At 64.9% G+C, this 27,279-nt stretch overlaps 4 protein-coding genes across 11 annotated transcripts; 2 read left to right on the top strand and 2 right to left on the bottom strand.

Moving 5' to 3' along the window:
- Positions 1–7: 7 nt before the first annotated feature.
- Positions 8–4,842, top strand: ZWINT (ZW10 interacting kinetochore protein). Of its 2 annotated transcripts, XM_085563564.1 has the most exons (10): positions 8–59; positions 457–541; positions 924–1,029; positions 1,615–1,772; positions 2,500–2,550; positions 2,919–3,001; positions 3,304–3,472; positions 3,722–3,831; positions 4,083–4,239; positions 4,705–4,842. In XM_085563564.1, exons 1-10 carry the CDS (start codon positions 31–33, stop codon positions 4,798–4,800), a joined length of 1,044 nt encoding a protein of 347 aa, XP_085419690.1. In that variant the 5' UTR covers positions 8–30; the 3' UTR covers positions 4,801–4,842. The 2 variants fall into 2 exon arrangements, with proteins under 2 accessions (XP_085419690.1, XP_085419689.1); XM_085563563.1 differs by having other exon boundaries at positions 8–541.
- Positions 4,838–13,734, bottom strand: LOC110480573 (metabotropic glutamate receptor 6). The gene is made up of 10 exons (XM_077789642.2): positions 11,858–13,734; positions 10,561–10,777; positions 10,218–10,353; positions 9,758–9,912; positions 9,177–9,338; positions 8,179–8,376; positions 7,694–7,830; positions 6,699–7,242; positions 5,543–5,934; positions 4,838–5,112 (listed from the first exon to the last, which is right to left on the bottom strand). The coding sequence occupies exons 1-10, from the start codon at positions 12,350–12,352 to the stop codon at positions 4,963–4,965; spliced, it is 2,586 nt and encodes an 861-aa protein (XP_077645768.2). The 5' UTR covers positions 12,353–13,734; the 3' UTR covers positions 4,838–4,962.
- Positions 13,735–14,403: 669 nt separating this feature from the next.
- ABT1 (activator of basal transcription 1) lies at positions 14,404–16,245 on the top strand. Its single transcript, XM_085563574.1, has 4 exons — positions 14,404–14,447; positions 14,552–14,896; positions 15,147–15,325; positions 15,856–16,245. Exons 2-4 carry the CDS (start codon positions 14,557–14,559, stop codon positions 16,147–16,149), a joined length of 813 nt encoding a protein of 270 aa, XP_085419700.1. The 5' UTR covers positions 14,404–14,447; positions 14,552–14,556; the 3' UTR covers positions 16,150–16,245.
- Positions 16,201–27,168, bottom strand: LOC110481731 (methyl-CpG-binding domain protein 1). 7 transcript variants are annotated; one of them, XM_085563505.1, is made up of 17 exons: positions 27,015–27,168; positions 25,842–25,963; positions 25,264–25,378; positions 24,648–24,958; positions 24,324–24,409; positions 23,892–23,932; positions 23,639–23,788; positions 21,549–21,683; positions 21,379–21,426; positions 21,218–21,274; positions 21,071–21,139; positions 20,058–20,222; positions 18,899–19,018; positions 18,746–18,826; positions 18,579–18,665; positions 18,388–18,483; positions 16,201–17,839 (listed from the first exon to the last, which is right to left on the bottom strand). In XM_085563505.1, exons 1-17 carry the CDS (start codon positions 27,021–27,023, stop codon positions 17,396–17,398), a joined length of 2,136 nt encoding a protein of 711 aa, XP_085419631.1. In that variant the 5' UTR covers positions 27,024–27,168; the 3' UTR covers positions 16,201–17,395. The 7 variants fall into 7 exon arrangements, with proteins under 7 accessions (XP_085419631.1, XP_085419632.1, XP_085419633.1 ...); XM_085563506.1 differs by having other exon boundaries at positions 18,388–18,471; XM_085563507.1 differs by having other exon boundaries at positions 26,947–27,109.
- Between the last annotated feature and the right edge of the window lie 111 nt (positions 27,169–27,279).

Genomic DNA, 27,279 nt, shown 5'->3' with positions numbered 1-27,279 from the left:
GCGGCGGGAGGGCGGGAAGCCGCGGCGGCGATGGCGGCGCGGCTGGAGCGCGCGAGGGGGTGAGCGCGCGACCCCCCCCCCCGGGGCGGGAACCCCTGAGGGCTGCCCCGCCGCCATCTTGGGCCGGGCGCGGCCCCCACCACCCTGCGTGGGCCCCGGGGGGTTCACTGGGTGCCATTGGGGTCCCTGAAGTGTCACCGGGTCCTTACGGGCTCCCTGGGGTGACGTCCAGCCCCGCAGGGAGCGCTGCAGTGTCTCCGTGCCCTCACACCTATCCCGGGGGGTCTCCGAGGGGTCTCCTCATCCCCACGGGGGTCCCTGGGAGCCCACGCGTGTCCGAGGAGGGGTCCTGGTTGTTTCCACTCGTGTCATTGCGGGGTGCCAGGGGGATCTCCTCGTTCCTGGAGCTGTCTGGGGGATGTCCCCCCCATCCCCGCCCGTGTCCCGTGTCCCCAGGGCGCTGGCAGCGCTCGAGGCTGCCCTGGCCTTGGAGGAGGAGGAAGGTGATATCCCCACAAGGGTCCTGGTGGAACATCAAATGGTGAGACCCCAGAGCTGCCCACAGCACCTCAGAATAGACCTGCAGCACCCACGTCTGTCCCACAGCTGTCCTTGACCTCCCCATTTGCTCCCTAACACCCGCATATCTGCTCTAAAATTACTTGTGACCCCCCCAAATTTCTCACAAACCCCCTATCGGGCCTTTATTCTTCTAATGACTCCCATATTTATCCCCTAAACCTTCCCAACTGCCCTATTTTCTGTCATCCTCTCTGCCCCCATGTTTTCCTCAAAAAAATTTCCCCCCTAGTTTGCCCCTCCACACCCTATTTTTCCCCACACCTCTTAACACCTGTTCTGTGGCCTTCCCCGATTCTCTTTGCACCCCAAATCACCCCTGACACCCCAAACCTGTCCCCCAGGACACCCGGCGGAAGCAGAAGCTGCTCCTGTCCCAGCTCCGGGTGCTGAAGCTGCTCCTGGGGGTCATCGAGAACCCGGGGCTGCCCCCGGCCACCACCAACCTGCGTGAGCCCCCCAAGCCCCCCTGACCCCCTAAACTGAACCCCGAAATCCCCAGAGCCTCCAAACTGAACCCAGAGCTGCCCTCAGCCTGTATGAGCCATCCCAAACTCCTGGGTTGACCCTGAACCCCAAAACCTCTTGACCCTCCTTGTCCACTTTGGGGGTTCCTGCATCCCCTTTGGGGTAGGGGTTTGGGGGTTCTGGGGTCTGCTTTGAGTCAGGGGTTTGGGGGTTCTGGGGTCTGCTTTGAGTCAGGGGTTTGGGGGTTCCTCTGACCAGTTTGGGGATTCCTGGGTCCCCCTTTGGGGCAGGGGTTTGGGGGTTCCTGTGACCAGCTTGGGGATTCCTGGGTCCCCCTTTGGGGATTCCTGAGTCCCCCTTTGGGGCAGGGGTTTGGAGGGCCCTGGGTCCCCTTTGGGGGTTTCCTGGGTCCCCTTGGGGAGGGAGCTCAGGGGATATTTGGGGATTCCCATACATCTGTGTCCTGCTTGGGGAGTTCCTGGCACCCCTTTGGAAGGGATTGGTGATTCCCAGGTCCCTTTTGGGGTCTCCCCTGTTTTGTGGGGGCTGATGTGGGGCTCCCCCCAGGCGAGGCGGCGGCGCAGGCGCGGAGACGCTGGCAGGAGCTGAAGGCGAGGTACGGGGGGGCCCTGGGGGAGGCTGTGCCCCACGCCCTGGCCCAGCTGCACCGGGGCCAGCAGCTGCTGCAGCGCGGGAGGGCGGCCCTGGGGGCACGGCTGGAACAGGTACGGGGGGTCCAGGGGGGCTGGGGGGGTCCTGTGGGTTCAGGGGGGCTGGGGCTTCCAGGGGTGCTAGGGGGGTGGGGGTCCCTGGGGGCACAATGTGGGGCTTGAGGGTCCCATGGGTGCTGGGGAGGCACAGTGTGGGTCTGGGGGCTCCCATGGGGGGAAGTTGGGTGCACAGTGTGGGGTCTGGGGGCTCCCGTGGGGGTTGGGGGCACAGTGTGGGTCTGGGGGCTCCCATGGGTGCAGGGGGGTTGGGGGCACAGTGGGTCTGGGGGCTCCCATGGGTGCAGGGGGGTTGGGGGCACAGTGGGTCTGGGGGCTCCCATGGGTGCAGGGGGGTTGGGGGCACAGTGGGTCTGGGGGCTCCCATGGGGGGAAGTTGGGTGCACAGTGTGGGGTCTGGGGGCTCCCGTGGGGGTTGGGGGCACAGTGTGGGTCTGGGGGCTCCCATGGGTGCAGGGGGGTTGGGGGCACAGTGGGTCTGGGGGCTCCCATGGGGGGAAGTTGGGTGCACAGTGTGGGGTCTGGGGGCTCCCGTGGGGGTTGGGGGCACAGTGTGGGTCTGGGGGCTCCCATGGGTGCAGGGGGGTTGGGGGCACAGTGGGTCTGGGGGCTCCCATGGGGGGAAGTTGGGTGCACAGTGTGGGGTCTGGGGGCTCCCATGGGGGTTGGGGGCACCGTGTGGGTCTGGGGGCTCCCATGGGTGCTGTCTCTCCCTCCCACCCAGCAAGAAGAGCTGAAGGTGAAGGTGCGTGAGGCCACAGAGAGACGGGACCAGGTGAGACTGGGGGGAGACCCTTTGGGGTCCCCCTGCCACGTGGTCCCACTTACCTTGGGGTGCCCCTGCCCACAGAAGAGTCAATTCTGGAGTTCCTTTCCACTTCTTACCTCCTTCTTCCACTTTTGGTGTTTACCCCCAATTTGGGTTCTCTTTCCTCTGCAGTCTGGAGACTTTTTCTCCCCAAATTCGGGGTCTTTTCCCTTCCAAATTGGAGCCAGTCTCACCTAGTTTGGCATCTCTTTTCCTCTGAATTGGGGTCTCGTTCTCCCCCAGTCTGAAGTATTTTTTCCCCCAAATTTGGGGTCTCTTTCCCTCTAATTTGGGGTTTTATCCCCCCAATTTTGGGTCTCTTTCTCCCCCTCCAGCTGCTCCAGCGGGTTCAGGAGCGGCGCCGGCAGCGGCTCAGCCGGCGGGAGACTCTGCAGGGACTGCGGGAGACAGCGGCCAGGTGAGGGACAGGAGAGGGTGGGACAGGTGAGGGGGTCGTTGGGGGGCACAGGTGAGGAGGGTAGGGTGTGGAGCTGGGGGCCTCGGGGATTTTGGGGGGTGGTCTAGGGGTCCTGAGAGGGACCTAGGAGTTTGGAGAGGTGGATTTCCAATGTGGGGGAGGGGTCCTCAGGGTGGGGGAGAGCCCTGGAAGGGACCCAGTGGGGGTCCAGGTGGGGCTGCTGGGATAGTGGGGAGGATCCAGGGAATTTGGGGGGGTGGTCGTGTCCTCCCCACCCACCCATGGGCTGTTGTTTCCCACAGGGTGGGGGCCTCGTGCCACCTGTACCAGGCCCTGGCAGGGGTCCAGGTGCTGCCCCCCTCCCCAGGGACCCCCGAGCTGGAGCTGGAGCTGGGACCCCCTCCCGACTCCTCCCATTCCCTGCCCCCCCTTCACCTGTCCCTCACCCGCAGTGGGGAGGTCCAACTGCAGGTGAGTGGCTTCGGGGAGATTTTGGGGGCTGGGGAGGATTTGGGGGCTTGGGGAGGGGGATTGGGGGGCTGAGGGGGCACTGAGAGGGCTTGGAGGGGATTTAGGGTAGCACTTGGACAGCTGGGAGGGGGAATTTTTGGGGGTCAGGAAGGCTGTGGGGGTGCACTTGGGGGCTGGGGACTGCTCTGGAGGTGTCGGGGGGGTTCTGGGTGATTTTGGGGTCTCCCCATCTCCTCCTTTTCCCCCCAGGAACCCCCCCTGGGGCTGCTCCCTCCCCTGGGCCCGGGGCTGCTGGAGCTGCAGCAGCGCTGCTGGGAGAGCTGGAGCCTCTGGGCAGAGGTGACACACCTGAGGAACAGGTGAGGGGGGCTGGGGGGGTCTTTGAGGGAGGTTGGGGGCCTGGGGGGGAGTTGGGGGGGGTCTTTGAGGTAGGTCTGAAGGGTCTAGGGGGTAATTGAGAGGACTAGGGGCATTTGGGAGGTTAATTGGGGGGGCTGTGGGAGAGGTTGGGGTCTTTGGAGCAGTTCTGGGGGGCTTTAGGGTAATTGCCAGGGTGGGGGGGCTGGGGGTTAATTGGGGGGCTCACCCCAAGCCCCTGGTGACCCCCCAGGTTCGCCCTGGACTGGCAGCCGGAGTTGGGGCTCCTGCAGGTCCTGGGGGGCCCCCGGGGTTCCCAGACCCTCTGGACGCTGCAGCTGGAGCCGGGGTACCCCCAGAGCGGGGGGGTGCGACTGCTGCCCCCCACCAAGGGGGGCCCCCCCCTCCCTGTGAGTCCTTTGGGGGTGTCCTGGGGGAGTTTGGGGGTCCTTCAGAGGGGATTAGGGGGGTCTGTGGGACAGGTTTAAGGATCCAGGGGCAATTTGGAGGGTGCTGGGGGGAGTCTAAGGGCAATTTTGGGGGTCCCAGGGACACTGAGAGATCCTGGGGGGTCATGTCGGAGGTCACTGAGGGCAACTTTGGGGGTCCCAGAGACACTTGGAGATCCTGGGGGTGGTTTTGGGGTCCTGGGGGGGATCACTTGGAGGTCACTGAGGGCAATTTTTAGGGGTCCCTGAGACAATGGGGGTTCCTGGGGGTGGTTTTGGGGTCCCTGGGTGGGTCTGAGGGCAATTTGGGGGGGGACCCAGAGGCACTTGGGCATCCCAGGCGTGGTTTTAGGGTTCTTGGTGGGTTTGGAGGGGCACTGGGGGGGTCCTGAGAGTGACCCCCCCAAACCCCCTTTTCCTCCACAGGCACCCCCAGACCCCCCCACTCTGACAAGTTGGCTGGAGCTGCTGGTGGGGGAGGTCCCTGAAAATGAGGGATCCCCCTCTATCCCCCCCCCATAAAAAACCCCACTGCACCCCAATAAACTCACGGCCACCCCTTCACCAGCTCTGTCTCACTTAAAAAAACATTTCTGGGGGTTTGCAGGAGCAGCTTTATTGTGGGGAGGGGGTTCTGGGGGCCGGGGGTTTTGGGGTGCTGGGGGTCCCCCAATCTAGGGGTCCCTATGGGGGCGGGTCGGCACCGCGCCGCTTGGGCTGGTTGCGCTCGGGGTGCAGCAGGATCACGTAGACCTTGGGGGCGTAGAGGAGCCCCAGCGGCACCGAGGCCGACAGCGACATGGACACCGTCAGCGTGGCCGTCTGCACGTGCACCTGCACCCCGAAAATGGTACCCTAAAATCCTACTGACCCCAAAATCCTCCATCCCAAATCCCTCTGACCCCCCCAAACCTGGCCAATCCCCAACCCAGCTGTCCCAAGGGCCCATGGTCACTGTGGCCATCTGTATGTGCACCTGCACCCCAAAAACAGTATCCCAGAATCCTGCAGACCCCAAAAGCAGGAAATCTCAAATCCCAGATGCCCAAATGGCTAAAGGCCATTGATCCCAAAATGGACCCCCCCAGCAGACCTCGAAATACCCCTAGGGATCCCCCAAATCCCCCTCCTCACCTTCTCAGCCAGCTGGGCGGTGCTGAAGATGGGCTTGAAGGTGAACCAGACCATGTGTGCCCACAGCGATCCCCCAGATACCCCCAGGGACCCCCAGATACCCCCAGGGAGCCCAAACCCCCCTCCTCACCCTCTCTGCCGACTGGGCGGCTCCGAAGAAGATGGGCCCGAAGGCGAGCCACACCACGCAGGTGGTGTACATGGCGAAGCCGATGGGCTTGGCCTCGTTGAAGTTCTCGGGGACGCCGCGCGCTTTGACGGCGTACACGGTGCAGGTGAGCATCAGCAGCAGGGCGTAGGCCAGGCAGGCCAGCGTGGCCCCCTCGGCCATGTCGCAGCGCAGGACCCCCCGTGCCGCCTCGGGGTCGGGGGTCCGGCCCATCTCGTAGTCGATGAGGGCGTGGGGTGGCCGGACCAGCAGCCAGGTGGCCGCGGCCACCAGCTGCAGCCCGCTGAGCGTGAAGGTGATGACCAGCTGCGAGGTGGGGCTGATGAAGCGCGGCGGCGTCACCGAGCGCTTCCCTGCGGGGTACGGCGGGTCATGGGGGGCTGCTGGCACCCCCAGAGCTCGCCAGGCCTGAAGGGGAGAGGGTTGGGGTACCCCGTGTCCCTCAGCCTGATCTGGGACTCCAAAACTTTTGGAGGCCTTGGAAGCCACCTCTCTTGGGGATGGGGCTGGTCTTGGTGAGGAGCACAGACTGGGGACCCTGTCCCATGTCCCTCGTGCAGCCTCTCACCCCAGGCTCTGCCCCCCAGAGCCCCTCAGCCCTGCCCAGAGCCCCTCGACCTCACCCTATGCCCCTCACCCTGCTCAAAGACGTGGAAATGTGGTTGGTCTTGGTGAGAACATGGCACAGGTGAGACCCCAACCCCTCCCCCCCTGCCCCCCAGCCCCTCACCCTGCTCAAAGACGTGGCAACGCAGTTGGTCTTGGTGAGAGCATGGCACAGGTGAGACCCCAACCCCTCACCCCGTGCCCCCCAGCCCCTCCTGCCCCCCAGCCCCTCACCCCCTGCCCCCCAGCCCCTCACCCCCTGCCCCCCAGCCCCTCACCCTGCTCAAAGACGTGGCAACGCAGTTGGTCTTAGTGAGAGCATGGCACAGGTGAGACCCCAACCCCTCACCCCGTGCCCCACAGCCCCTCCTGCCCCCCAGCCCCTCAGCCTGTGCCCCCCTGCCCCCCAGCCCCTCAGCCTGCTCAAAGACGTGGAAATGTGGTTGGTCTTGGTGAGAGCATGGCACAGGTGAGACCCCAGCCCCTCACCCCCTGCCCCCCAGCCCCTCACCCTGCTCGAAGATGCGGTAGATGCGGTTGGTCTTGGTCAGCAGCGCGGCGTAGGTCAGGCTCATGCCCATGCCCAGGAAGAGTCGCCGCAGGGCGCAGACCCCCACGCCGGGCTCGGCCACCATGAGGAAGGTGATGGCGTAGACCAGGGCGATGCCGGCCAGCAGGACGTAGCTCAGCTCGCGCCCCGACGCTTTGACGATCGGCGTCTCGTGGTGCCGCACGAAGGTGGCCAGCACGAAGGCGGTGGCCATCAGCCCCAGCGTGGCCAGGGCCAGCGGGACGGCGGCGCAGGGGTCGCCCCAGCTCAGGCGCAGCACGGGCGTGGGGCGGCAGGCGGTGCGGTTGGGTGTGGGGCGCAGGTGGGGGGCACAGGGCAGGCAGGTGAGCAGGTCGGCCCGGTACTGGTAGCCCCCGCAGAGCTCACAGTGCCAGCAGCACGGAACCCCCTTCACCGGCTTCTTGCGCTCGCCGGGGCCGCACGGCAGGCTGCACACCGAGGGCGGCGGCGATGACGAGTTGGAGCCCCAGGCCATGGCGTCCTCCTGGTGGGGGGACGGTCAGGGAGACCCCAAACCTCCCCAGGGACACCCCTAATACCCTAGGGACATCTTGAACACCCTATAGACATCCCAACCCCTCATGGGCACCTCATGGATCCCCCAAACCCTCCATGGACACCCCAAACCTCTTCATGGACCCTCCCAAAACCCCCGTGGACACCACAAACCCACATGGACATCTCAAACCCCCTATGAAAAACCCAGACCCACCACAGACAACCCAAACCATCCATGAACACCCCAAACCTCCTCAGAGACCTCCCCAAACGCCCCCCACAGGCACCCCACGGTTCCCCCAAGCCCTCCATGGACACCCACCCAGGGGGAACAGGACATCCCCCACCCAGTGCCCCCATTTGGCCACTGGGATGCCCCCAGCTGACCCTGGGGGGCAGAGGGGGCACCCCGGGGTCCTTGAGGGTCCCAGACCCACCTGCAGGTGCAGCCCCTGCACCCACTGCCCCACAGCCCGGTAGGCCCCGGTGCCATTGCCCCCCTGGAACTGGAAGATGTCGTAGCGCCCGGGGGCGTCCCCGTTCTCGTTGAAGGACACCGGTGTCCCTGCGCTGCCTGTGCACCAGTATGGACCAGTATAAACCAGTAACCACCAGTATAGGTCAGAGACACCCCTGCCACCCCACAGGAAAGGTCAGTGATTCACCCCTAGCCCCAGTGTGCCCCCGGTACAGGGTAAACCAGTGCTCCCAGTATGGTTACCAGTGCACCCAACCCCTTCCCACTGCCCCACAGTAGCTCCCAGTACATCCCAGTATGGTCTCAAGTGCTCCCATCCCTCTCCGTGTTCCCCCCAGTAAATCCCAGAGCTTCCCAGGATGGTCTCCAGTGCCACCATCTCCCTCCCAGTGCCACCCTAGTATATCCCAGTGTCTCCCAGTAGTTCCCACAGTGCCACAGTACCGTTGAAGGCCACCCTGCGGATGTGGGTGAGCAGGCGGCGCCCGTCGGGGGGGTCCATGTGGGCACAGAGCCCCCCGCCCGGGCAGGCCTCGCCCAGCAGCGAGTGCAGCCCGTGGGCCATGGCCAGCACGGCGTCGATGACGAACTGCACCTTCCCCTCCTGCTCGTAGGGCGAGTCCCGCCCGATGCGCTCCCGGCCTGCGGGGTTTGAGATCCCAATGGGCACCCCAAACCTGCCCTGGGCACCCCAAACCTGCCGTGGGCACCCCAAAACTGCCATGGGTATCCCAAACTCGCCATGGGCACCCCAAACCCACTGTGGACACCCCAAACCTGCCCTGGGCACCTCAAACCTGCCATAGGCACCCTAAACCTGCCATGGGTATCCCAAACCCGCCGTGGGCACCTCAAACCCACTGTGGACACCCCAAACCTACCCTGGGCACCCCAAACCTGCCATAGGTATCCCAAACCTGCAACAGCACCCTAAACCTGCTATAGGCACCCTAAACCTGCCGTGGGCACCCCAAACCCGCCATGGACACCCTAAACTTACCTGTGGGGTCCCTATGGGGTCCCTGTGAGGTTTCTATAGGGTCCCTGTGGGGCAGGGTACCTGTGGGGTCCCTATGGGGTACCTGTGAGGTTTCTATAGGGTCCCTGTGGGGCAGGGTACCTGTGGGGTCCCTATGGGGTACCTGTGGGGTCCCTGTGGGGTCTCTATGGGGCAGGGTACCTGTGGGGTCCCTGTGGGGTCCCTGTGGGGTCCCCATGAGGCAGGGTACCTGTGGGATCCCTGTGGGGTCCCTGTGGGGTCCCTATGGGGTACCTGTGGGGTCCCTGTGGGGTCTCCATGGGGCAGGGTACCTGTGGGATCCCTGTGGGGTCCCTATGGGGTCCCTGTGGGGTCTCCATGGGGCAGGGTACCTGTGGGATCCCTGTGGGGTCCCTGTGGGGTCCCTGTGGGGTCCCTGTGGGGTCTCCATGGGGCAGGGTACCTGTGCACTTGCGCACGGGCGCTCCGGGTGCCCCCGCGGGGTCTCCGTGGGGCGCGGTGCCGTGGGGCAGCCGGCAGTTGAAGTCGTCCTCCCAGAACTCGTGGAACCAGAGGTTGCGGCGGTTGTTCTCCAGCGAGCGCGACGTGAAGTACTCGTCAAAGCCTGGGGGGACACGGGGCCACCGGGGGTCGGGGGGGCCCCCTCAGGGTCACAGGGGACCTCCCAGAGCCATGGGTGACCCACAGAATCCTGGAGTGTCCCACAAGCCCCCCAGACTCCTCCCAGAGCACCCCCAAACCTCCTCAGGTCTCCCTAGAGCCCCCTAAGAGCCTCCCTGGAACCCCCAAAACCACCCTGGGTCCCCCCAGAGCCCCCCCCAGGATTCTTCAGTCTCCCCCAGCCCATCCCAGTTTGCCCCAGTCCCTCCCAATAAACTCCCAGTCCATTCCAGTGCCCCCAGTCCCTCCCACTCCCCCCAGTCCCTCCCAGTTCCCCCACTCCCCCCACTCCCCCCAGTCCCTCCCAGTTCCCCCAGTTCCCCCCAGTCCCTCCCAGTCCCTCCCAGTGCCCCCAGCGCTCACCGGGCACCGAGGCCCGTTTGGGCAGGATGGTGATGGCCCCGTGCGCCGCCTCCTCCAGGCCCTGCACCGGTGCCATCTTGGCCCCCCAGCTGTCCGAGCCCACCCACGAGAAGTGGCCCGAGAGGTTGGCCAGCGTGGCGGCCTCCAGCACCCGCCTGCGGGGACAGGCACGGCTACTGGGCAAACTGGGAGGGACTGGGGGCACTGGGAGGTAACTGGGAGGGACTGGAACGGGTTGGGTGGCTACTGGGATGAACAGTGGAGGCTGCTGGGATGGACTGTGAAGGACTGGGAGGGAACATGGACGGACTGAAAGGACTGGGAGGCCACTGAGTTGGACTGAGGGGACCTGACTAGGCTGGGATGAACTCCAGCAGGCTGAGGAGCACTGGGGAGGGACTGGGGCAGGACTGGTGTGTACTGGGGCACACTGGTGTGCACCGGGGTGCACTGGTCTCACCGGATGTCGTCCTCGTTGGCGAAGAGCACGACCCCGCGCGCGGTCGACGTCTCCATCAGGCGCCCGATGACCTTGGCAAACTCCCCCGGCTTCGGCTCCCGCGGGATCTTGATGGACTGGGCAATGCACAGGCCCCCTGCTCCAGTACAGACCAGTATAAACCAGTACGGACCGGTGCGGACCAGTGTGGATGGGGATCGATCACCTTCCCTGTCCAGGCCTCAGAACCTCCCCCTTCCCTGCAGAGCTCACCCTCCCAGTACATCCCAGTATGGCCCAGTGCCCCTCCCAGCATTCCAAATGCCCCTCCCAGTACAACCCAGTATAACCCAGTACAGCCCACCGGCCTCGCGGGAGCTCTGCACGAAGGCCTCGACGCCGCTCTCGCCGTAGTTGCCCTCGGAGGCCAGCGTGCTGACGTAGCTCCAGCCCAGCGCCCGCACCACGGCCACCATGGCCTGAGCCTGGTACGAGTCCGGCGGCACCACCCGCGAGAAGAACTCGTAACGCCCGGGGTCCGACAGCTCGGGGGCCGTGGAGGCGTAGCTGATCTGGGGGATCTGGGGACATGAGGATATTGGGGACATCAGGGACATTGGGGGGTTTGGGGGCATCGTGGGGCCATGGGGAGATGGCGGTGAGGGGCCATGGGGGTGTCGGTGTGGAGCCGTTGATGTAGGAAGGGTCTGGGGGGACACGGGACATCGGGGACATCGAGTGAGGTGAGGGGACATGGAGGGCAGAGGGGTGTCAGGGGGCACAGGGGGCTCAGCCCTGGGGCTGGGGACAAGGGGGACATCAGGGACAAGCAGGGGGGGACCCGGGGGACACCCAGGAGACCTGGCACTGTGGGACCCCCCCTCCCTGTCCCTGTCCCTAATCCCCCCTAATCCCCCTGGGCCATTTGCTGCCGTCCCTGGGGATTGTGGGTAACACCCCTGGGGGAGGAGGGGAAGGTTCTGGAAGGGAGGGGGGGCACAGAGGGGGAGCAGGTGGCCAGACCCCCCCTCACAGGGAGAGGACACCATGAGGACGCTGTGGGGACAGCGCTGTCCCATGTCACCCCCACATTCCCTCAAACATCCCCAGTGTCCCCAACATCCCCAGTGATCACAAAGAGCACCTGGATATTGGTGACCATGATGGCCACGGAGATGGCAGAGGCACCACTGCTGCCCCTCCATGTCCCCAGCGCCCCCAAATCCCCCCATCTCACCACAAACAGCCGCAGCACTTTGGTCACCATGATGGACATGGAGCTGGCAGAGACACCAATGTCCCTCCATGTCCCCAGTGTCCCTCAATGTCCCCAAGGGGGGATCTCCTTCATATCCCCGACATCCCTCCATGTCCCCAAACACCCCAAATCCCCCCATCTCACCGCGAACAGCCACAGCACGTTGGCCACCATGATGGACACGGAGCTGGCAGAGACACCAATGTCCCTCCATGTCCCCAGCGTCCCTGCGTGTCCCCAGTGCCCCTTCACGTCCCCAACGCCCCCAAATCCCCCCATCTCACCGCAAACAGCCGCAGCACTTTGGTCACCATGATGGACACGGAGCTGGCAGAGACACCAATCTCCCTCCATGACCCCAGTGCCCCTCCATGTCCCCAACACCCCAAATCCCCCATCTCACCGCAAACAGCCGCAGCACGTTGGCCACCATGATGGACACGGAGCTGGCGGACGCCCCAATGACCCCGACCAGGCGCTCGGGCGGGGGCCGGCGCGGGGCCGACCCGTCGGGGCAGCTGCCCTCGCCCCCCTCGGGGGGCAGGAGGCTGCGCACGAAGCTCAGCGCCTGCTCCAGGGCGTAGGTGTCCCTGGAGCAGGTGTCCAGGATGCGGGCGCCCAGCGTCAGGTTGGGCAGCACGCGCGGGTCGCCGTTGACGCGGTCCAGCGCGTACAGCATGGCCTCCAGACGGTGGATGCCCTTCTCCTTCTTGACCGGCCCGCAGGGCACCCCGGCGGGGCCGCGGGCGTGCACCGGGAACAGCCCCCCCAGCGTCAGGTCGCCCTCCAGCCGGATGGCGTGGGGCTGGGTGGGCGCCGGGGGGCAGCGGCACGGCGGGCACAGCGACAGCAGGGCCACCAGCAGGGCCACCAGCGGGGTCACCAGGGGGGTGGGCATGGTGCGCTGAGGGCAGAGAGCGCGGTTAGGGGGTAACAGGGGGTAGAAGTGGTTCTCTGTGGGGCAGGGGGGCACAGCGACAGCAGGGCCACCAGCAGGGCCACCAGTGGGGCCACCAGTGGGGTCAGCTGTGGGGTCACCAGCAGGGTCAACTGTGGGGTGGGCATGGTGGGCTGGGGGCAAAGAGGAGGGTTAGGGGGTAATATGGGGCAGAAATGGCTCTCTGTGGGGCAGGGGGGCAGAGCGACAGCAGGGCCACCAGCAGGGCCACCAGCTGGGTCACCAGTGGAGTGGGGTGGGCTGGGGGCAAAGAGGGGGGTTAGGGGGCAGAGGTGAATCTCTGTGGGGCAGGGGGGCACAGGGACACCAGGGTGGGCAGTGGTGGCACAGTGAGGGGGGGTAGAACCTCATGGGGCAGACATGGCTCCCTGTGGGGCAGGGTGGGTGCCAGGGGGGCACAGGGACAGCAGGGCCACCAGTGGGGCCCCCAGTGGGGTGATCTGGGGGCAAAGAGGGGGGTTAGGGGGCAGAGGTGAATCTCTGTGGGGCAGGGGAGCACAGGGACACCAGGGGGGGTCAGTGGTGGCACAGTGAGGAGGGGTGGAACACCATGGGGCTCTCCGTGGGGCAGGGTGGGTGCCAGGGGGGCACAGGGACAGCAGGGTCACCGGCGGGGGTCAGCAAAGTGGGCAGTGGGGTGGCATCCCATGGGGCAGGGGTCACTCGCTGTGGGGTGGGACCCCAGGGACAGGGTGGGCAGGAGGGGACGGAGAGGGGTTACAGGGGGGGCACCCAGGGGTGAGGGGTAGGGGATGGCACCCATTGGGGTGGGGGGACACCCTTTGGGGGGTGGAGACGGGGATAATGACACCCCATGAGGCAGGGACACCCCCAGTGTGGGGGGCAACCCCCCATGGGGCAGAGGGATCTGTCCCCACCCCAGAGGGAGGTTTGGGGGTCCCCAGCTCCCCCCAGTTTGGGGTCCTGGTGCCCCCCACCCCACTCACCTGGGCCGTGGGTGCTCCTGTCCCTGTGCAGCCGCTGGGGACTGGGGCCACCCCTGTCCTGGTCCCCCCCAAATCCCTCCCAGTTCCCCCCCAAATCCCCCCTCGGGGTCCCTCCAGATGCTGATGGGAAAGGGAGGGGGAGGGGAGGGCCCCCCCTGCCATCCCAGCTTGGCTGAACTCCCACAACCTGCCGAGCCCCCCCAATTAAACCAGATGATAATTACTGGGGGGTTGAGGGGAATTAGGGGTGCCCCCCTCCCCAAACACATCCCCAGGGGGTCCCAAGGTGGGGCTGACCCCTCGGGGGGTTTGGGGGGGCCGGGAGGGCCCTAATCCCCCCCAGCTGTCGGATTACGGGGGGAGGGTGGATAATCCACTGCTCATCTGCAGCCAGGACCCCCCCAGACCAGATGAGGGAGGGGGGACACGGGGGGGCTGATGGGGACTTTGGGGGGGGCTCTGGGGACCTGAGGGGGACTCTGGGAGGGTGAGGGGGATCCTGGGGGGCTGTGGGGACATTTGGGGGGCTGAGGGGGCCATGGAGAGTCACGGGGGGGGTTCTGTGGGGAACATGGAGGGGGTGACCCAGGAGAGCTCTGAGGGGACAAGGGGGGGGACACTGGGGGGGGTCTGTGGGTCTGGGGAGGGGTCAGTGGGTCTGGGAGGGGTCAGTGGGTCCCTGGGTGGGGTCAGTGGGTCCCAGAGTGGCCAGTGGGTCCCGGGGGGGTTTCAGTGGGTCCCGGGGGGGTTTCGGGGACCCCCGGGACCTGGGGCGGGGGGCACTGGGGGGGTTTGAGGAGCCCCAGAGCGGGCGGGGCCTTTCCCGCCAAAACTCCGCCTCAGCCGTTCCCGCGCAAACCGCGGCGCGGGCTTCGCGCCGCCGCCAGGCCACGCCCCCACGTCGACCCCGCCCCGCGTTTGGCCACGCCCCCTCCGCGGTTAACCACGCCCCGTCGCGTAAACCCCGCCCCCTAAAGCCACGCCTCTCCTCCGCGCTTTGCGGCTTTTTCGCGACTCCCCCGTCCCCTGCTGGCGGTGCTTTACGGCTGTGTTGGTGTTTTACGACCGCGGCCGGCCGCGTTGTGCGGGTGCGGGGGGTCCCGGGGGGCGATTTTGGGGTCCCGGGGGGAATTCGGGGGTGGGGGGGCCTGGGGGTGGTCGCCTTCCTTGAACTCCCTTCTGCCCATCGCAGGGGCCATGGCTGGGGCCGAGCGGGACCCGCACAGGAGCGGCGAGGAGGAGGAGGAGGAAGAAGAGGAAGAAAAGGAGGAGGAGGAGGAGAAAGAAGAAAAGGGAGAACAGGAGGAGGAGGAGGAAGAAAAGGAGGAGGAAGAAAAGGAGGAGGAAGAAAAGGAGGAGGAAGAGGAGGGTCCCGAGGGCTCCCCCGCCGCCGCAGCCCCCTCCGGCCCCGCCCCAAAGCCGGTGGTACCGGGGGTCCTTTATTTGTCCTTCCTCCCCCCGGGCTTCGGGCCCCGCCAGGCCCGGGCGCTGCTGCGGCCGCACGGGGAGCTGGGCAGGGTCTTCTTCCAGCCCCGCGGTGAGTCCGGGGGTCCCGGGGGGTCTGGGGGGGGTCAGGGCGCCCCACAGAGCCCCAGCAATGGGGGAATGGGGGGTGTGCCCATAGACTCCCTGCAGGTGCAGAATTGGGGGGGTCAGGGCCCCTCCCAGCCCCGCTGACACCCACAGAGCGGGCGGGGAGGGGTTCAGCACCCTTGGGTGGGGGGGCTCAGCCATCCCGGGGGGGTCCTCCCCACCCCTTTCTCAGCGCCCCCTCCCCGTTCCCGCAGGAGGCTCCGTGCGGCGGCGGCGGCAGCGCCCGGGGGGACCCCCGGCCGTGGCCTTCGCCGAGGGCTGGGTGGAATTTCGGGACAAGCGCGCGGCCAAACGCGCGGCCAAACTCCTGCACGGGGCCCCCATGGCCCCCCGGCCCCGCAGCCCCTTCCGCCATCACTGCTGGAGCATCAAGGTGGGGCCCGGGGGCTCCTGGGGAGGGGTCCTGGCTGGTCCAGAACAGCTTTAGGGGCACTTGGATGCCTTTTTGGGGGGGCCTGGATTGCTTTTTAGGGGTTCTCAGACCTTTGGATGCCCTGGGGGAGAGCAGGGGTGGCACCTGTGGGTTGCTGGGTAGTTGGGACCCTTTATGGGTGAGGGGCTGGGGTAGCCCTGGGTCCCTTTTTGGGGATCTCCAAACTTGGGTCATTTGTAGGGGGCACCTGGGTCCCTTTTTTGGGGCTCCCAGGTTTATAGGGAGCACCTGGGTCCCATTTTTGGGGGTCTCAGATGGTTTTGGCCCACTGGGGGTTCCTGTTTTAGGTTTCAGGGGGGTCCCCAGCACTGGGGGAGGGGTGGTCCATGGGGAGGGGTTGGGCTGTGTTGGGGGACCCCTCCCACACCCTGGGCCAGCAGCTGGGGGGGGGTTTGAGCACCCCAAAACCTTATTGGGCGGGGCGGTCAGAGGTTGTTTGGGGGTCCCCTGACCTGTGCCCACCCCCCCAGTACCTGCCCGGGTTCCGGTGGCCTCACCTGAGCGAGCGGCTCAGCTACGAGCGCCAGGTGCGGGCGCAGCGCCTGCGGGCCGAGGTGGCCCAGGCCAAGCGGGAGGGGGGGTTCTACGCTCGCCAGGCCTCCAAAGCCCCCCCAAAAACCTCGGGAGACCCCGCCGCCCCTCTGCCGACCTGGGGCTTCACCCAAAGGCCCACCGAGGAGGAGATTTGGCGGCGCAAAGCTCGGCCCCCGCCGGCCGCGCCCCCCATGCGGCTGCTGGAGAAGGTGTTCGGGGCAGGGAGGTGAGACCCTCCCTCGAGTTTGGACACCGATCCCTTTCGCAACGATCTCAAAGTGTTTTCTTTTTCTCCTTAAAACTTTTATTACTTTTAACAAAAATAATTCCTCGCGGTCTCTTTAAATTCTGCCGAGGGGGCGGGGCCAAAGGGAGGGGGCGGGGTTATGGCTTGGCGCGAAACTCCCTGAAGGCAGCGCAGGGGGCGGGGAGTGGGCGTGGCTTGAGCAGCTTAGGCCACGCCCCTTTTGCCATAAAAGGAAGCGGCCCAAGGAAGCGACAGCGGGTGAAAGGTGCGCGTGGGCGGGGCCTAATCAGGGGGCGGGGCCAGAGGAAGCCACGCCCCTCCCGCCTCAAACATCATTTAAATCTCTACAAAGGGGAGGGCAGGGCTCTTAAAGGGGCCGCGCCCCCATTTCGGGGGGGGGGGGCGGGCGGTTCCAGTGTCAAAAATAGAAGCTCTGGGGGGTGGGGGAGGGGCCCCAGTATGGCACTGGGGAAATGGGAGAATGAACGAACTCGGGGCCCCATAAACCTGATGTCCCCATAAACCTGGGGGGTGGGGGGCAAACCCCCCCAAAAACGGGTGCTGAGAACACCCCAATATCCCTGGGAAACCAAACGGGGGGAGTGGTACCAAACTGGGGACTCCCCCCCCTCAAAATGCCACTACTGGGGTCCCTCAGCCTTGCTGTGTCACTGGGGAAGGGGCGACCTGACACTGTGGGGGGGACCCGGGGTGCCCAAAATCGGGGTGTCACCCTGGGGTCCCCCTGAAGCTCCACAGGAGGGTCCTGGAGCCCCCAAACCTGTGGGGCACCCCAGAATCTCCCCGTGACTCTCTGGGGGTCCAGGGGTGCCAGTCCCACCCATGGGACTCACCAGTGCCCCTCCCCCAGCACACCCAAGGCTCCATCCCCAAATCCACTCCCCACCCCAAAGGTGCAACACCCCATCCCTCCTCCCCACCCCCACATCCCCCAATTTTAGTGCCCCTCCACCTTTTAAGTTCCTCATTTTCCTCTTCCCCTCCCACTTTTCTTCCCCCCCATTTCCTCCACCCCAATTCCAGTTCAACCATCACTTCCCAACCTCCCTCCCCCCAAGTTTTGGTTCCTTTTCCATTTCCCTTCCCCCTCCCTATTTCCCTCCCACCAACATCCCCCTCCCCACATTTTTCACTCCCGTCCCCCCTGATCCATCCCCTCCATTTGCTCCCCCCCCCCCACCTCCCCAAAATCCTCCCCCCTCCCTCCCTCAATGCCCCTCCCCAGCCAGCATCTGGCAGGGCCGGCAGCAGCGCCCCCCCCTCACCAGGACATGGCATCGGGGGGCGGGGGGCCGGCCCGGGGGTCCCGGGGGTCCCGGGCAGGGCCCGTAGGCCTCGAGATCACAGAGCAGCTCCACCAGGTCCAGCACGGAGCGCAGGGGGGGGCGCCGGGCCAGCACCTCGTGCCCGGGGGGCACCGGGCGGCCGCGGGCCACCAAGACGCGGAAAGCCAAGCCCGGGTTGAGCAGCACGGCGGCCGCGGCCATGGAGGAGCGCGGGCAGCGCTGCACCAGCCTCAGCCCCCGCGCCGGGCACGGCCCGGGGCCGCCGTCTGCCCCAACCACGCCCCAGTGAGCCGGGAGCGGGATCTCGGCCAGTTCCTCCAGGAAGGAGCCGGGCCAGAGCTGTGGAGCGGGGGGCAGCGGGAAGGGCTGCGGGAGAGAAGGGGTTAATGGGGTGGGGGGCACCCTTAGAGCCCCACTAAGAACCCCACCCCAGCCAGGAGGAAGCTCCTCCTCCCAAACCCTCCTGGCTCCCAAAAATCCCAAGGGTCATCTCCAGATTCCCTTCCCCAGATCACCAGCACCCCAAAAAACTCCCCCACTCCTGAAAATCCCCAAATTACAGGACCCCAAAAACCTCCCCCTCCCAAAAGTCTCTTCTCCAAATTACCAGGACCCCAAAAACCTCCCCCTCCCAAAAGTCTCTTCTCCAAATTACTAGGACCCCAAAAACCTCCCCCTCCCAAAAGTCCCTTCTCCAAATTCCCAGAACCCCAAAATTCTCCCCCTCTCTAAGTCCCTTCCCAAACCACCAGGACCCCAAACCCCCTCTGAAGTTCCCATTTCTCAGAACCCTCCCCCCAAATTCCCTCTAGAGGCCCCCAGGACACCCCCAAACCTTTGCAAGACCCCCTCAAAACCCCCCCAAGTTCCTCAGGATCCCCCACAAATCCTCTGACCCCCCCCCTCTTCCTCACCACTCGGCTGCCGCCCTCCTCCTCCTCTTCCTCCTCTTCCTCCTCCTCGCTCTCATCCAGCACCACCAGCTGGGCAGGGGGGGGCTGGGGGGGCACCTGGGGGTGAAGGCAGCGGCTCAGGACCCCCCCCAAACCCCAGGGACCCCCACCAAACCCCAGGGACCCCCCAAACCCAAGGGTCCCCCCCTTACCGGCACCAGGGACGCGCTGGGCTGGGGCTGCTCCTGCTTCACGCGGGGGGTGGCGGCGATCAGGACCCCCAAATCGCCCGGGGGGGGCTGGAAAAGGGGGGGCAGGGGCGTTATGGGGGTCCCAAACACCCCGAGGAGGCTCAGGGGGTGTTTGGGGTCCCACTCACCCTTTGGGGGGCGACGCTGGGCTCCGGGGGGGCCCCTTTGAGGCGGGGGGCCGAGGCGATGAGGAGCCCCAGGCGAGGGTCCTGGGGGGCAGGGGGGGTCACAGGGGGGTCCCAGGGGTCCAGGGAGGGTCCCAGGCAGCCGGGGGGTCTCACCTCGAGGCGGGGGAGGGGTCCTGCCTCCTCCTTCTCCTCCTTGATGGGGCAGAGGCGCAGGGGGGGGCCTGGGATGGGCCCGGGGCTGTTCTCAGCCCCCCCCAGCGGCTCCTCCTTTTCCTGTGGGGGAGGGGAAGGTCAGGGCAGCCAGGTGAGACCCCCCGAATCCCCCCCAGGTATCCAGGAGGGACCCCCTCCACCCCCCAAAAAGGAACCCAGTGTCTGCGGAGGACCCCCCCCACCTCATCCCCTGTGGGGAAACTGAGGCACACACAAGCCTTGGGGTCACAGGTGAGGGGACCGAGGCATCCGGGGGTTCCCCAAAACTCCCCAAAGCCCCTCCTGTGGGGGGAGGACGGGGACACCTTGGTCCCCTCCCCGACGCCTGGGTCCCCCCGAGGGGGGAGGGTCCGTGCAGAGCAAAGCGGCAAAGCAAGCACAGCGAAGGGGTAGGGGGGGTTATTTCCTGGGGGGGGGTCGGGGTGAGGGTCCCGTGGGGGTGGGAGGAGCATTTTGGGGTCCCCCCTGAGCAGAGGGGGGGTCCCGTTACCTTGCGGGGGGGGCGGGGCAGGCGGCGGCGGCTCCGGGCGGCGGCGCGGGGGGGCCGGGGGGGCCGGCGGCGGGGCCTGGACGGGGGGAGGGGGCGGCCGCTCCAGGGGGACCCCCAGCGACCCCCCCCCACCGGCAGCAGCCGCCTCTGCGCCAGGAGAGAGACCTCAGAGCGGGTGGGGCAGTTCCAAGGGGAGGGGGATTTGGAAGGGGAACAAATGCAGGGAGAACCCCCCCAGGTGGGCCCGGCTGGCCGAGGGACCCCCACAACCCCCGTCTAAAGGGACCCAGGGCGAGCCCCCCCAAAGCCAAGCAATGCAGGAAGGACCCAGGCGTCCACACAACCCCCCCCCAGAAACAGGACCGAGACGTCCAGGTGCCACCTGAGCGCCGACCAATGCCCCCCTCCCACCCCAAACTTGTCCATACTGGTCCAAACTGGGCTGCACCCAGCACCGGGGCGGCCGGGGGAGCCTGAACCTTGCGCGTGCCTCAGTTTCCCCAGCCGAAGGAAGTCGGGTTGCTGAGGAAAGGGGGCAGAGGGGACGGCTGGGGCTCGCTGGGAGGTTACTGGGAGGCACTGGGAGGAAGCACTGGGGGGGGCACCCACCATGGCACAGCGCAGGCACTGCCTCCAGCGGCACTTCTGGCGCTTGAGGTTCTGCCCCCCGAATTTGGGCTTGTCCCGGCAGAAGTCGCAGCGGCCGCAGTCGGCCGGGCGCCGGCAGGCTGTGCACACCCCGCAGCGCCGGCTGGCCCGGCTCCGCGCCCCCCGCTGCCGGCAGAGAGCGGCGTCACCCCCGGCTCCCCGGCTGTCCCCGGGACCCGCCGCGGGGGCGTCCCCAGGGCCCGCCCGGTGGCCTGGTGTTAGTGTGGGAGCAGCTATTAGGAGCGTTGCGGTAGATGCGGCGGTATTAGGGGTATTACGGCAGCCAGGCAGCAGCAGTGGGTTAGCAGACATTCCGGTAGGAGCAGCTATTAGAGGCATTATGGTACTGAGCCCAGCTATTTGGGGCATTACGGTATCTGCACACTGCTATTGATACCTTGGTTCCTGCCATTACAGCTGGAGCGGTTATTAGGAGGATTATGGTAACCAAACCCTGCTCTGAGGGGTTTTGGGGTACCCGAACCCCATTATTTGGGGCATTACGGTGCCCCAAGCCCACAGCTGGGGTTGCTCAGATGCCGCCATTAGCTATGTACAGTTTCTGAGGTGTCACAGTGACCTGGCCCCAGCATTAAGGGTATTATGGCTCTGCCACACCAGTATCAAATGTGCTGAACCCCAATATTCAGCCTTGGAATGGCTCATAGGAACATTACGGTACCTGCACCCCATTATTGCAGAGCCTGAGCCCTGGTATTATTGGCTGGCACAGCCTTTAGGATAATTACGATATCTGCACCCCATTATTCTGGGTCCTGAACATCAGCATTAGGGGCTGGAACAGCCACTAGGATCATTACGGTATCTGCACCCCAATACTGCCCCCTTTTACAGGCCGCTATATTAACAACATTACGGCTTCCCCTGCCCCAATAGCTGCTCTGGGAGGGGCGTGGCCACTGCGGGTGGGCGGGGCTAAGGGACAGGGGGCGGGGCCAAGGCCTGTCACTCACCCCGCGGGGCCCAGGGGCCTTCGGGGGTCGCCCCAGCTTCTTCTTCTCCTTGCCCTTGGTCAGCGGCTTCTGGGAGGGAGGGGGGGTTTGCGGGGGGGGCTGGGGGTTCCAGGTGTGCCCAGGTGTGCCCAGGTGTGCCCCACTCACTCTGTGCCTGGCGCTGGAGGCGTCACTGGGCTCCTGCTCCACCAGGGGCTTCCACTTCTGGGGGGAGAAATGGGGCTGAGGGGGGGCACCTTGGGGTGCCCCTTCCCCCAGAACAGCTGGGGGGTCCGCGCTGTGACACCGCCCGGGGGTCCCGCACTCACCTCCGTCAGGGGCCGGGGGCTCTGCGGCTTCTTGGCCACCCTGGCTTTCTGGGGGGACACAGGGTGGGGGGTCAGCAGGGGACAACGGCGTGGGGGGACAGGGCAGGGTGACACCCCGAGAGCGGGGAGGTGCCGGGGATGGCAGGGTGACACCGAGGGGACAGTCCCACCTTGGGGCGCAGGCAGCGGCGCCGCAGGCAGCGCCACTGGCGCTTGAGGCCGGGCTGCAGGCGCCGCAGGCAGATGCAGCAGCTGCCGCAGTCCTCGGTGCTCAGGCAGCCGGAGCAGGAGCCGCAGCCCAGGCCCTGCGGGGACACCGGGGTTACCCGGGAGAGCAGGGAAAACACGGGATAACGTGGGGAAACGGGGGAAAACAACGCAAGGAAATGGGGGAAACAACACGGGGAAATGAGGGAAACAAGGCAGGGAAACAGGAGAAAACAATGCAGGGAAACGGGGGAAACAACGCAGGGAAACGGGGGAAACAACGCAGGGAAATGGGGGAAAACAACAAGGAGAAACGGGGGAAACAACACAGGGAAACAGGAGAAAACAATGCAGGGAAACGGGGGAAACAACACAGGGAAACGGGGGAAACAACGCAGGGAAACAACGCAGGGAAACGGGGGAAACAACAAGGGGAAATGGGAAAACAACACGGTGAAACGGGGGAAACAACACGGGGAAACAGGGGAAAACAACGCAGGGAAACGGGGGAAACAACGCAGGGAAACGGGGGAAACAACACGGGGAAATGGGGAAAACAATGCAGGGAAATGGGGGAAACAACACGGGGAAATGGGGGAAACCAGGCAGGGAAACAGGAGAAAACAACGCGGGGAAACGGGGGAAACAACGCAGGGAAACGGGGGAAAACAACAAGGAGAAACGGGGGAAAACAATGCAGGGAAACGGGGGAATAACAAGGGGAAACAGGGGAAAACAATGCACAGAAACGGGGGAAAACAACAAGGGGAAACAGGGGAAAACAATGCAGGGAAACGGGGGAAACAACGCAGGGAAACGGGAAAATATGGGACAAGACAGGAGGAAAACACAGGGAAAAAACATGAAGAAAAAAATCATGGGGGAAAAAAACACGGGAAAAAAACACAGGGAAAAAACACATGGAAAAGAACACAGAGGAAAAGATGGGGAAAATATTGGGGGAAAGCACAGGGAAAAAACATGGAGAAAAAAACATGGGGAAAAAAACATGGGTGAAAAAACATGGGTGAAAAAACATGGAGAAAATACAGGAAAATAGGGGATAACAAACATGAGAAAATAGGGGGAAAAAACACAAAGACAAAAACATGGGGGAACAAACACAGGGGAAAAACCTCAGAGAAATATGGGATAACAAACATGAGAAAATACAGGCAAAAAACACAGGAAAACACAGTAAACATGTAATAATATGGAATAATGTAGGAAAATATGGGAAAATAGGAAAATATGGGATAATATGGGATAAACATGGGGGGATACAGGAGAACATGGATGAATGTGCAGCCACAAAGGACAGAGGGACAGGGGGACCGGGGACAAGGCAGGAGCTGTAGCCTCTGTGGGGACATGGGCAGAACATGGAATAACACAGAAAATACTGGGAAAATTTGGGATAATATGGGCTAGCACGGGAGAATACAGGACATGGGTGGATGTGCCAGCACAGATCAGGGACAGGGGGACAGGCCAGGAGCCCTCCAGGGGACATGGAATAACGTGGATGACAGGGAATAGAGTGGAATAACGTAAAATAATGAGAGAAAAGAAGGAAAACACATAACGTGGGCTATCAGTAACACAGAGTAACACTGATAACGTTAATTAACACAGATTAATGTTGATTAACACAGGTTAAGGCGCACCACCACACGTGTCCCCAGACAACAGAGAGGACAAGGAGGTGACAAAGAGGTGACATAGGAGGTGACAGCGACATGGGGAGAGGGAGGATTGCGGTGACATTGAGGGGTGGCAGTGACAAAGGGGTGCTGGTGACACTGGAGGGGGTGACAGTGAAAAGGGGGTGCTGGTGACACTGGGGGGATGCTGGTGACACCCAGGGGGGTGACAGTGACATGCAGGGGTGCTGGTGACACTGGAGGGGGTGACAGTGAAAAGGGGGTGCTGGTGACACTGGGGGGATGCTGGTGACACTGGGGGGTTGACAGTGACATGCAGGGGTGCTGGTGACACTGGGGGGTTGCTGGTGACACCCAGGGGGGTGACAGTGACAAGGGGGTGCCGGTACCTTCTTGACGATGCGCAGGCAGCGGCGCAGGAGGCACTTGGGGGTCCGGCCGGGCCCGGAGGGACCCCCGGGGGGGTTGCGGGCGCAGGCGCTGCAGATCCCGCAGTCCTCAGGGATGCGACAGGCCTGGCACGTGCCGCAGCCCACCCGCTGTGGGGAGGGGGTGTCAGGGCTCTGGGGGGGTCCCCCAAACCCCCTGAGGGATCTGGGGAACGCCCAGGGGCACCTTTTCCCCCCTGAGAATTGGGGGTACCTTGTAGAATCGCTGCTCCCTGTTGAAGTCTCGTCTCCGGGCTGGGGAGGTGGAGGAAGGGGGTCAGGGTCACCCCAACTTTCTTGGGATCCCCCCTGACCCCACTCCCAAATTTCTTTGAGCTCCCTTCCCCCCCAGAATGGTCCAAAAGAGAGAGAAAGGGAGGCAGGGAAGAATCAGGGAGGAGGAGGAGGAGCAACGGGAAGTTCCCGAGGAAAAAAATTACAATTATGGGGTTGGAGCAATTCAAGGAATGATGATGATGATGATGACGGAGAGGGAAAAGCCCAGGGAATGAAGGACAGGAACAACAGGAAGATGAGGAAGAGAATAAAACACAAAAAGCTCTGAGAGAGCTGAGGAAGATGGGAGAAAGAGAACGAGGAGGAGCATGCAGAGGATGAGGAGGAGGGCGCTGAGGCCGAAGCTCACCACGGCAGTCGGGGCAGAGCCAGCGGCAGCGGCGCTGGGGGGGCAGTGACACCCCCGGGAAGAGGCTCTGGCAGCCAGCACAAAGCCTGTGGAGGAGGAGGTGGCATTTTGGGGGGGGGGCAAGGGAACCCCAACACCCCCACTGCCCCCCAGGATCCCACAGCCCCGAGAGAACCCCCCTACTCTGAATTTCCCCCCAGGAACCCCCCAAATCCCCCCAGGGATTCCAATCCCTCCCTCCTGGGGTCACCCCCTGCTCCTGGGACCCCCTCCCACCTGGGGACCCCCACAGCCCCCCAGGGACCACCCCCCTGCCCCACTCACGCCACCACCCCATCCTGGGGGGGCTCCAGGGGCGGCCGCTTCCGGCTCCTGCGGTGGGGGGGCTCCGGTGGGGGCGTGGCCACGGCCGAAGGGGGAGTGGTCTCGACCAGAGGGGGCGTGGCCTGGAGAGCAGGGGGCGTGGCCTGTACGACGATGGGCGGGGCCAGAACTGATGAGGGCGGGGCCTTCTCTGTCTCAGCCCCGTCCACCTCCACCTCCACCTCCACCTCCTCTTCCTCCTCCTTTTTGAAGATTTTGGGGGGCTCTGGGAGGGGCCCGGCGGGCAGGTGCCATTTGGGGCTCTTCCTGGGCTGAAAGGCACAAAAGGGGGGGTCACAAGATGGAGGGAGATCCCCTTGTGAGCCCTCCCCCCTTCCAAACCCCCATTACAGCTCCTCCCCAATTTAAGGACCCTTTTTTTCCCACCCACCCCCCAATTTTGATTCACCTTAACCTCATTCCCCTCGTTTTGAGGAGCCCCTTTTATCCTATCTCTTTATTCCACCCCCATTCTTTTCCTGTTACGAGGCTCCCCTCTCAGGAGAGCCCCAGGTTTTCCTCCCCAAGGTTTTTTGGGATTTTTGTGCCCCCTCCCGTGGTTTTTAGGGTCCCATACCCGTGTGGGGCCGGGCCGCTCCAGCCCCGATTTGAAGTCGAAGTTGCTCAGGTCGTGCCCGGGGCCCAGGAACCGCCGCAGCTCGATCTTACTGCGGAACTTCTGCCCTGTGGGGCTGCCAGGGGGCTCGGGTCAGACGGGCCCCAAAACCCCCAGGAACGGCCCCAAAACCCCAGGGGGGTCGCTGAGCCTGGGGGAGCCCCCAAATGCCAAAGGGAGAATGGGAAACGGGGACGGGACAGAGCTCAGGGTACCCCAAAGTTCCCCTGCGATCTCAAAAAGGCTCTCCCGAGCCCCAGAATAGCCTGGAAAACTTGGAGGGGACTGGGAATATTTGGGGAAAGGGGAATTGAAGTGGCTGCGGGGAGCTCCTGGAGGGGGAGATGGGAGAGGGGCTCTGAAATCCCCCATGAAACACCAGCAGGGGTGGGGGGGTGTGGGATTCCTTAAAATTAGAGGGTTTGGGGGCTCGTTTTGGGGCCAAACGGACACGGGATGGGGTCTAGGATGGGAGGAGGGAGAAGGGGCAGTCCCGTAGGGATGGGCGGGGGGCGCCGGGGGTTTTTGGGGAGGGGTACCTCCTGTAGTAGGTGTCGCTGCGGCCGCTGGTGGCCCCGGATTTCCGAAAAGCTTCGCGGCGCTGCCAGCCCGGGCCCAGCGCCGGGCACTCGGCCCAGCCCTCCGCCATCCTGCGGGGGGGCTGGGACCCCCGGGAGGGGGTGGGGAGGGGGTCACGACCGGCCCCGAACACCCCCGGACCCCTCCCCCAAACACAGCCGGGCCGCGCCCCCTCCCCACGTGACTCCGTCCTCCCCTCCCCCACCGCCAGGGCCACCCCCTCCCCCACACAAACACAGCCCCGAGCCCGCAGGGACACCCCAAAACTGCCCCGCAGCCCGAACTGCCCCTCCCCAAACAGCCCTGAACCGGCCCTCCCCCTCACAAACAACCCCAGGCTGCCCCTCCCCCTCGCCAACAACCCTCGAACTGCCCCTCCCCCTCACAAACTGCCACCAAACTGCCCCTCCCCCTCACAAACTGCCCCTCCCCCTCACAAACTGCCCCTCCCCTTCCCAAACAACCCCTGAACTGCCCCTCCCCGTCACAAACTGCCCCTTCCCCTCACAAATTAACACCAAACTGCCCCTCCCCGTCACAAACTGCCCCTCCCCTTTTCAAACAGCCCCTGAACTGCCCCTCCCCGTCACAAACTGCCCCTTCCCCTCACAAATTAACACCAAACTGCCCCTCCCCCTCACAAACTGCCCCTCCCCTTCCCAAACAACCCCTGAACTGCCCCTCCCCGTCACAAACTGCCCCTCCCCCTCACAAATTAACACCAAACTGCCCCTCCCCCTCACAAACTGCCACCAAACTGCCCCTCCCCTTCCCAAACAGCCCCTGAACTGCCCCTCCCCGTCACAAACTGCCCCTTCCCCTCACAAATTAACACCAAACTGCCCCTCCCCCTCGCAAACTGCCCCTCCCCTTCCCAAACAACCCCCAAACTGCCCCTTCCCCTCAGAAATTGACACCAAGCTGCCCCTCCCCGTCACAAACTGCCCCTTCCCCTGGCAAGCCGCCCCCAAACTCCCCTTCCCAGCCCCCTCCCTCACGCCCCTTCCCCCACACGAACGCCCCCCCCCCCCCCGCCCCTTCCCCCTCAGGGCCGCCCTTCCCCACCGGCCGCGTCTCCCCGCTCGCTTCCCTCTCGCTCCCCGCTGCGGTCCCGCAGCCCGCCGGGCTCTCACCGTTCCCATCCGCCCCCGCCTGTGGCGCAGCTCTTCCTCTTCCTCCTCCTCTTCCTCCTCCTCCTCCGGCGAGGCCGCGGGGGGCGGAGGGGGCGGGGCCCCGCGCCGGAAGCGGAAACGCCGGGCGGGAAAAGCGAGGGGCGAGGGGTGCGGGTCACGTGAGGCGGAGTAAACCAATGAGAAAAGGCAGAGCCAGGGAGGGGCGGGGCGATACGCGCCCCGTGGAGCGGGGGAGGCACGTGACCGCGCGGCACGTGACGCCAGG

This window comes from Lonchura striata, chromosome 31 (assembly GCF_050655825.1).
Source record: "Lonchura striata isolate lonStrDom1 chromosome 31, ASM5065582v1, whole genome shotgun sequence".
NCBI lineage: Eukaryota > Metazoa > Chordata > Aves > Passeriformes > Estrildidae > Lonchura > Lonchura striata.
This window is presented reverse-complemented; position numbering and strand designations above follow the sequence as displayed.

Excerpts from the sequence above, each read along its gene's own strand:
- ZWINT (XM_085563563.1), top strand. The coding sequence starts at position 419 with ATGTCCCCCCCATCCCCGCCCGTGTCCCGTGTCCCCAGGGCGCTGGCA. Across the intron at positions 1,773-2,499 it reads TGGGGGCACGGCTGGAACAG|CAAGAAGAGCTGAAGGTGAA; the intron begins GTACGGGGGGTC and ends CCTCCCACCCAG. Across the intron at positions 2,551-2,918 it reads CCACAGAGAGACGGGACCAG|CTGCTCCAGCGGGTTCAGGA; the intron begins GTGAGACTGGGG and ends CTCCCCCTCCAG.
- LOC110480573 (XM_077789642.2), bottom strand. The coding sequence starts at position 12,352 with ATGCCCACCCCCCTGGTGACCCCGCTGGTGGCCCTGCTGGTGGCCCTG. Across the intron at positions 10,778-11,857 it reads ACGTGCTGCGGCTGTTTGCG|ATCCCCCAGATCAGCTACGC; the intron begins GTGAGATGGGGG and ends TCATGTCCCCAG. Across the intron at positions 7,243-7,693 it reads TGCAGGGGCTGCACCTGCAG|GAGGACGCCATGGCCTGGGG; the intron begins GTGGGTCTGGGA and ends TCCCCCCACCAG.
- ABT1 (XM_085563574.1), top strand. The coding sequence starts at position 14,557 with ATGGCTGGGGCCGAGCGGGACCCGCACAGGAGCGGCGAGGAGGAGGAG. Across the intron at positions 14,897-15,146 it reads GGTCTTCTTCCAGCCCCGCG|GAGGCTCCGTGCGGCGGCGG; the intron begins GTGAGTCCGGGG and ends CCGTTCCCGCAG. Across the intron at positions 15,326-15,855 it reads ATCACTGCTGGAGCATCAAG|TACCTGCCCGGGTTCCGGTG; the intron begins GTGGGGCCCGGG and ends CCACCCCCCCAG.
- LOC110481731 (XM_085563504.1), bottom strand. Across the intron at positions 18,666-18,745 it reads CCAGCGTCGCCCCCCAAAGG|CCCCCCCCGGGCGATTTGGG; the intron begins GTGAGTGGGACC and ends CCCCTTTTCCAG. Across the intron at positions 17,840-18,387 it reads AGGAGGGCGGCAGCCGAGTG|CCCTTCCCGCTGCCCCCCGC; the intron begins GTGAGGAAGAGG and ends TCTCTCCCGCAG.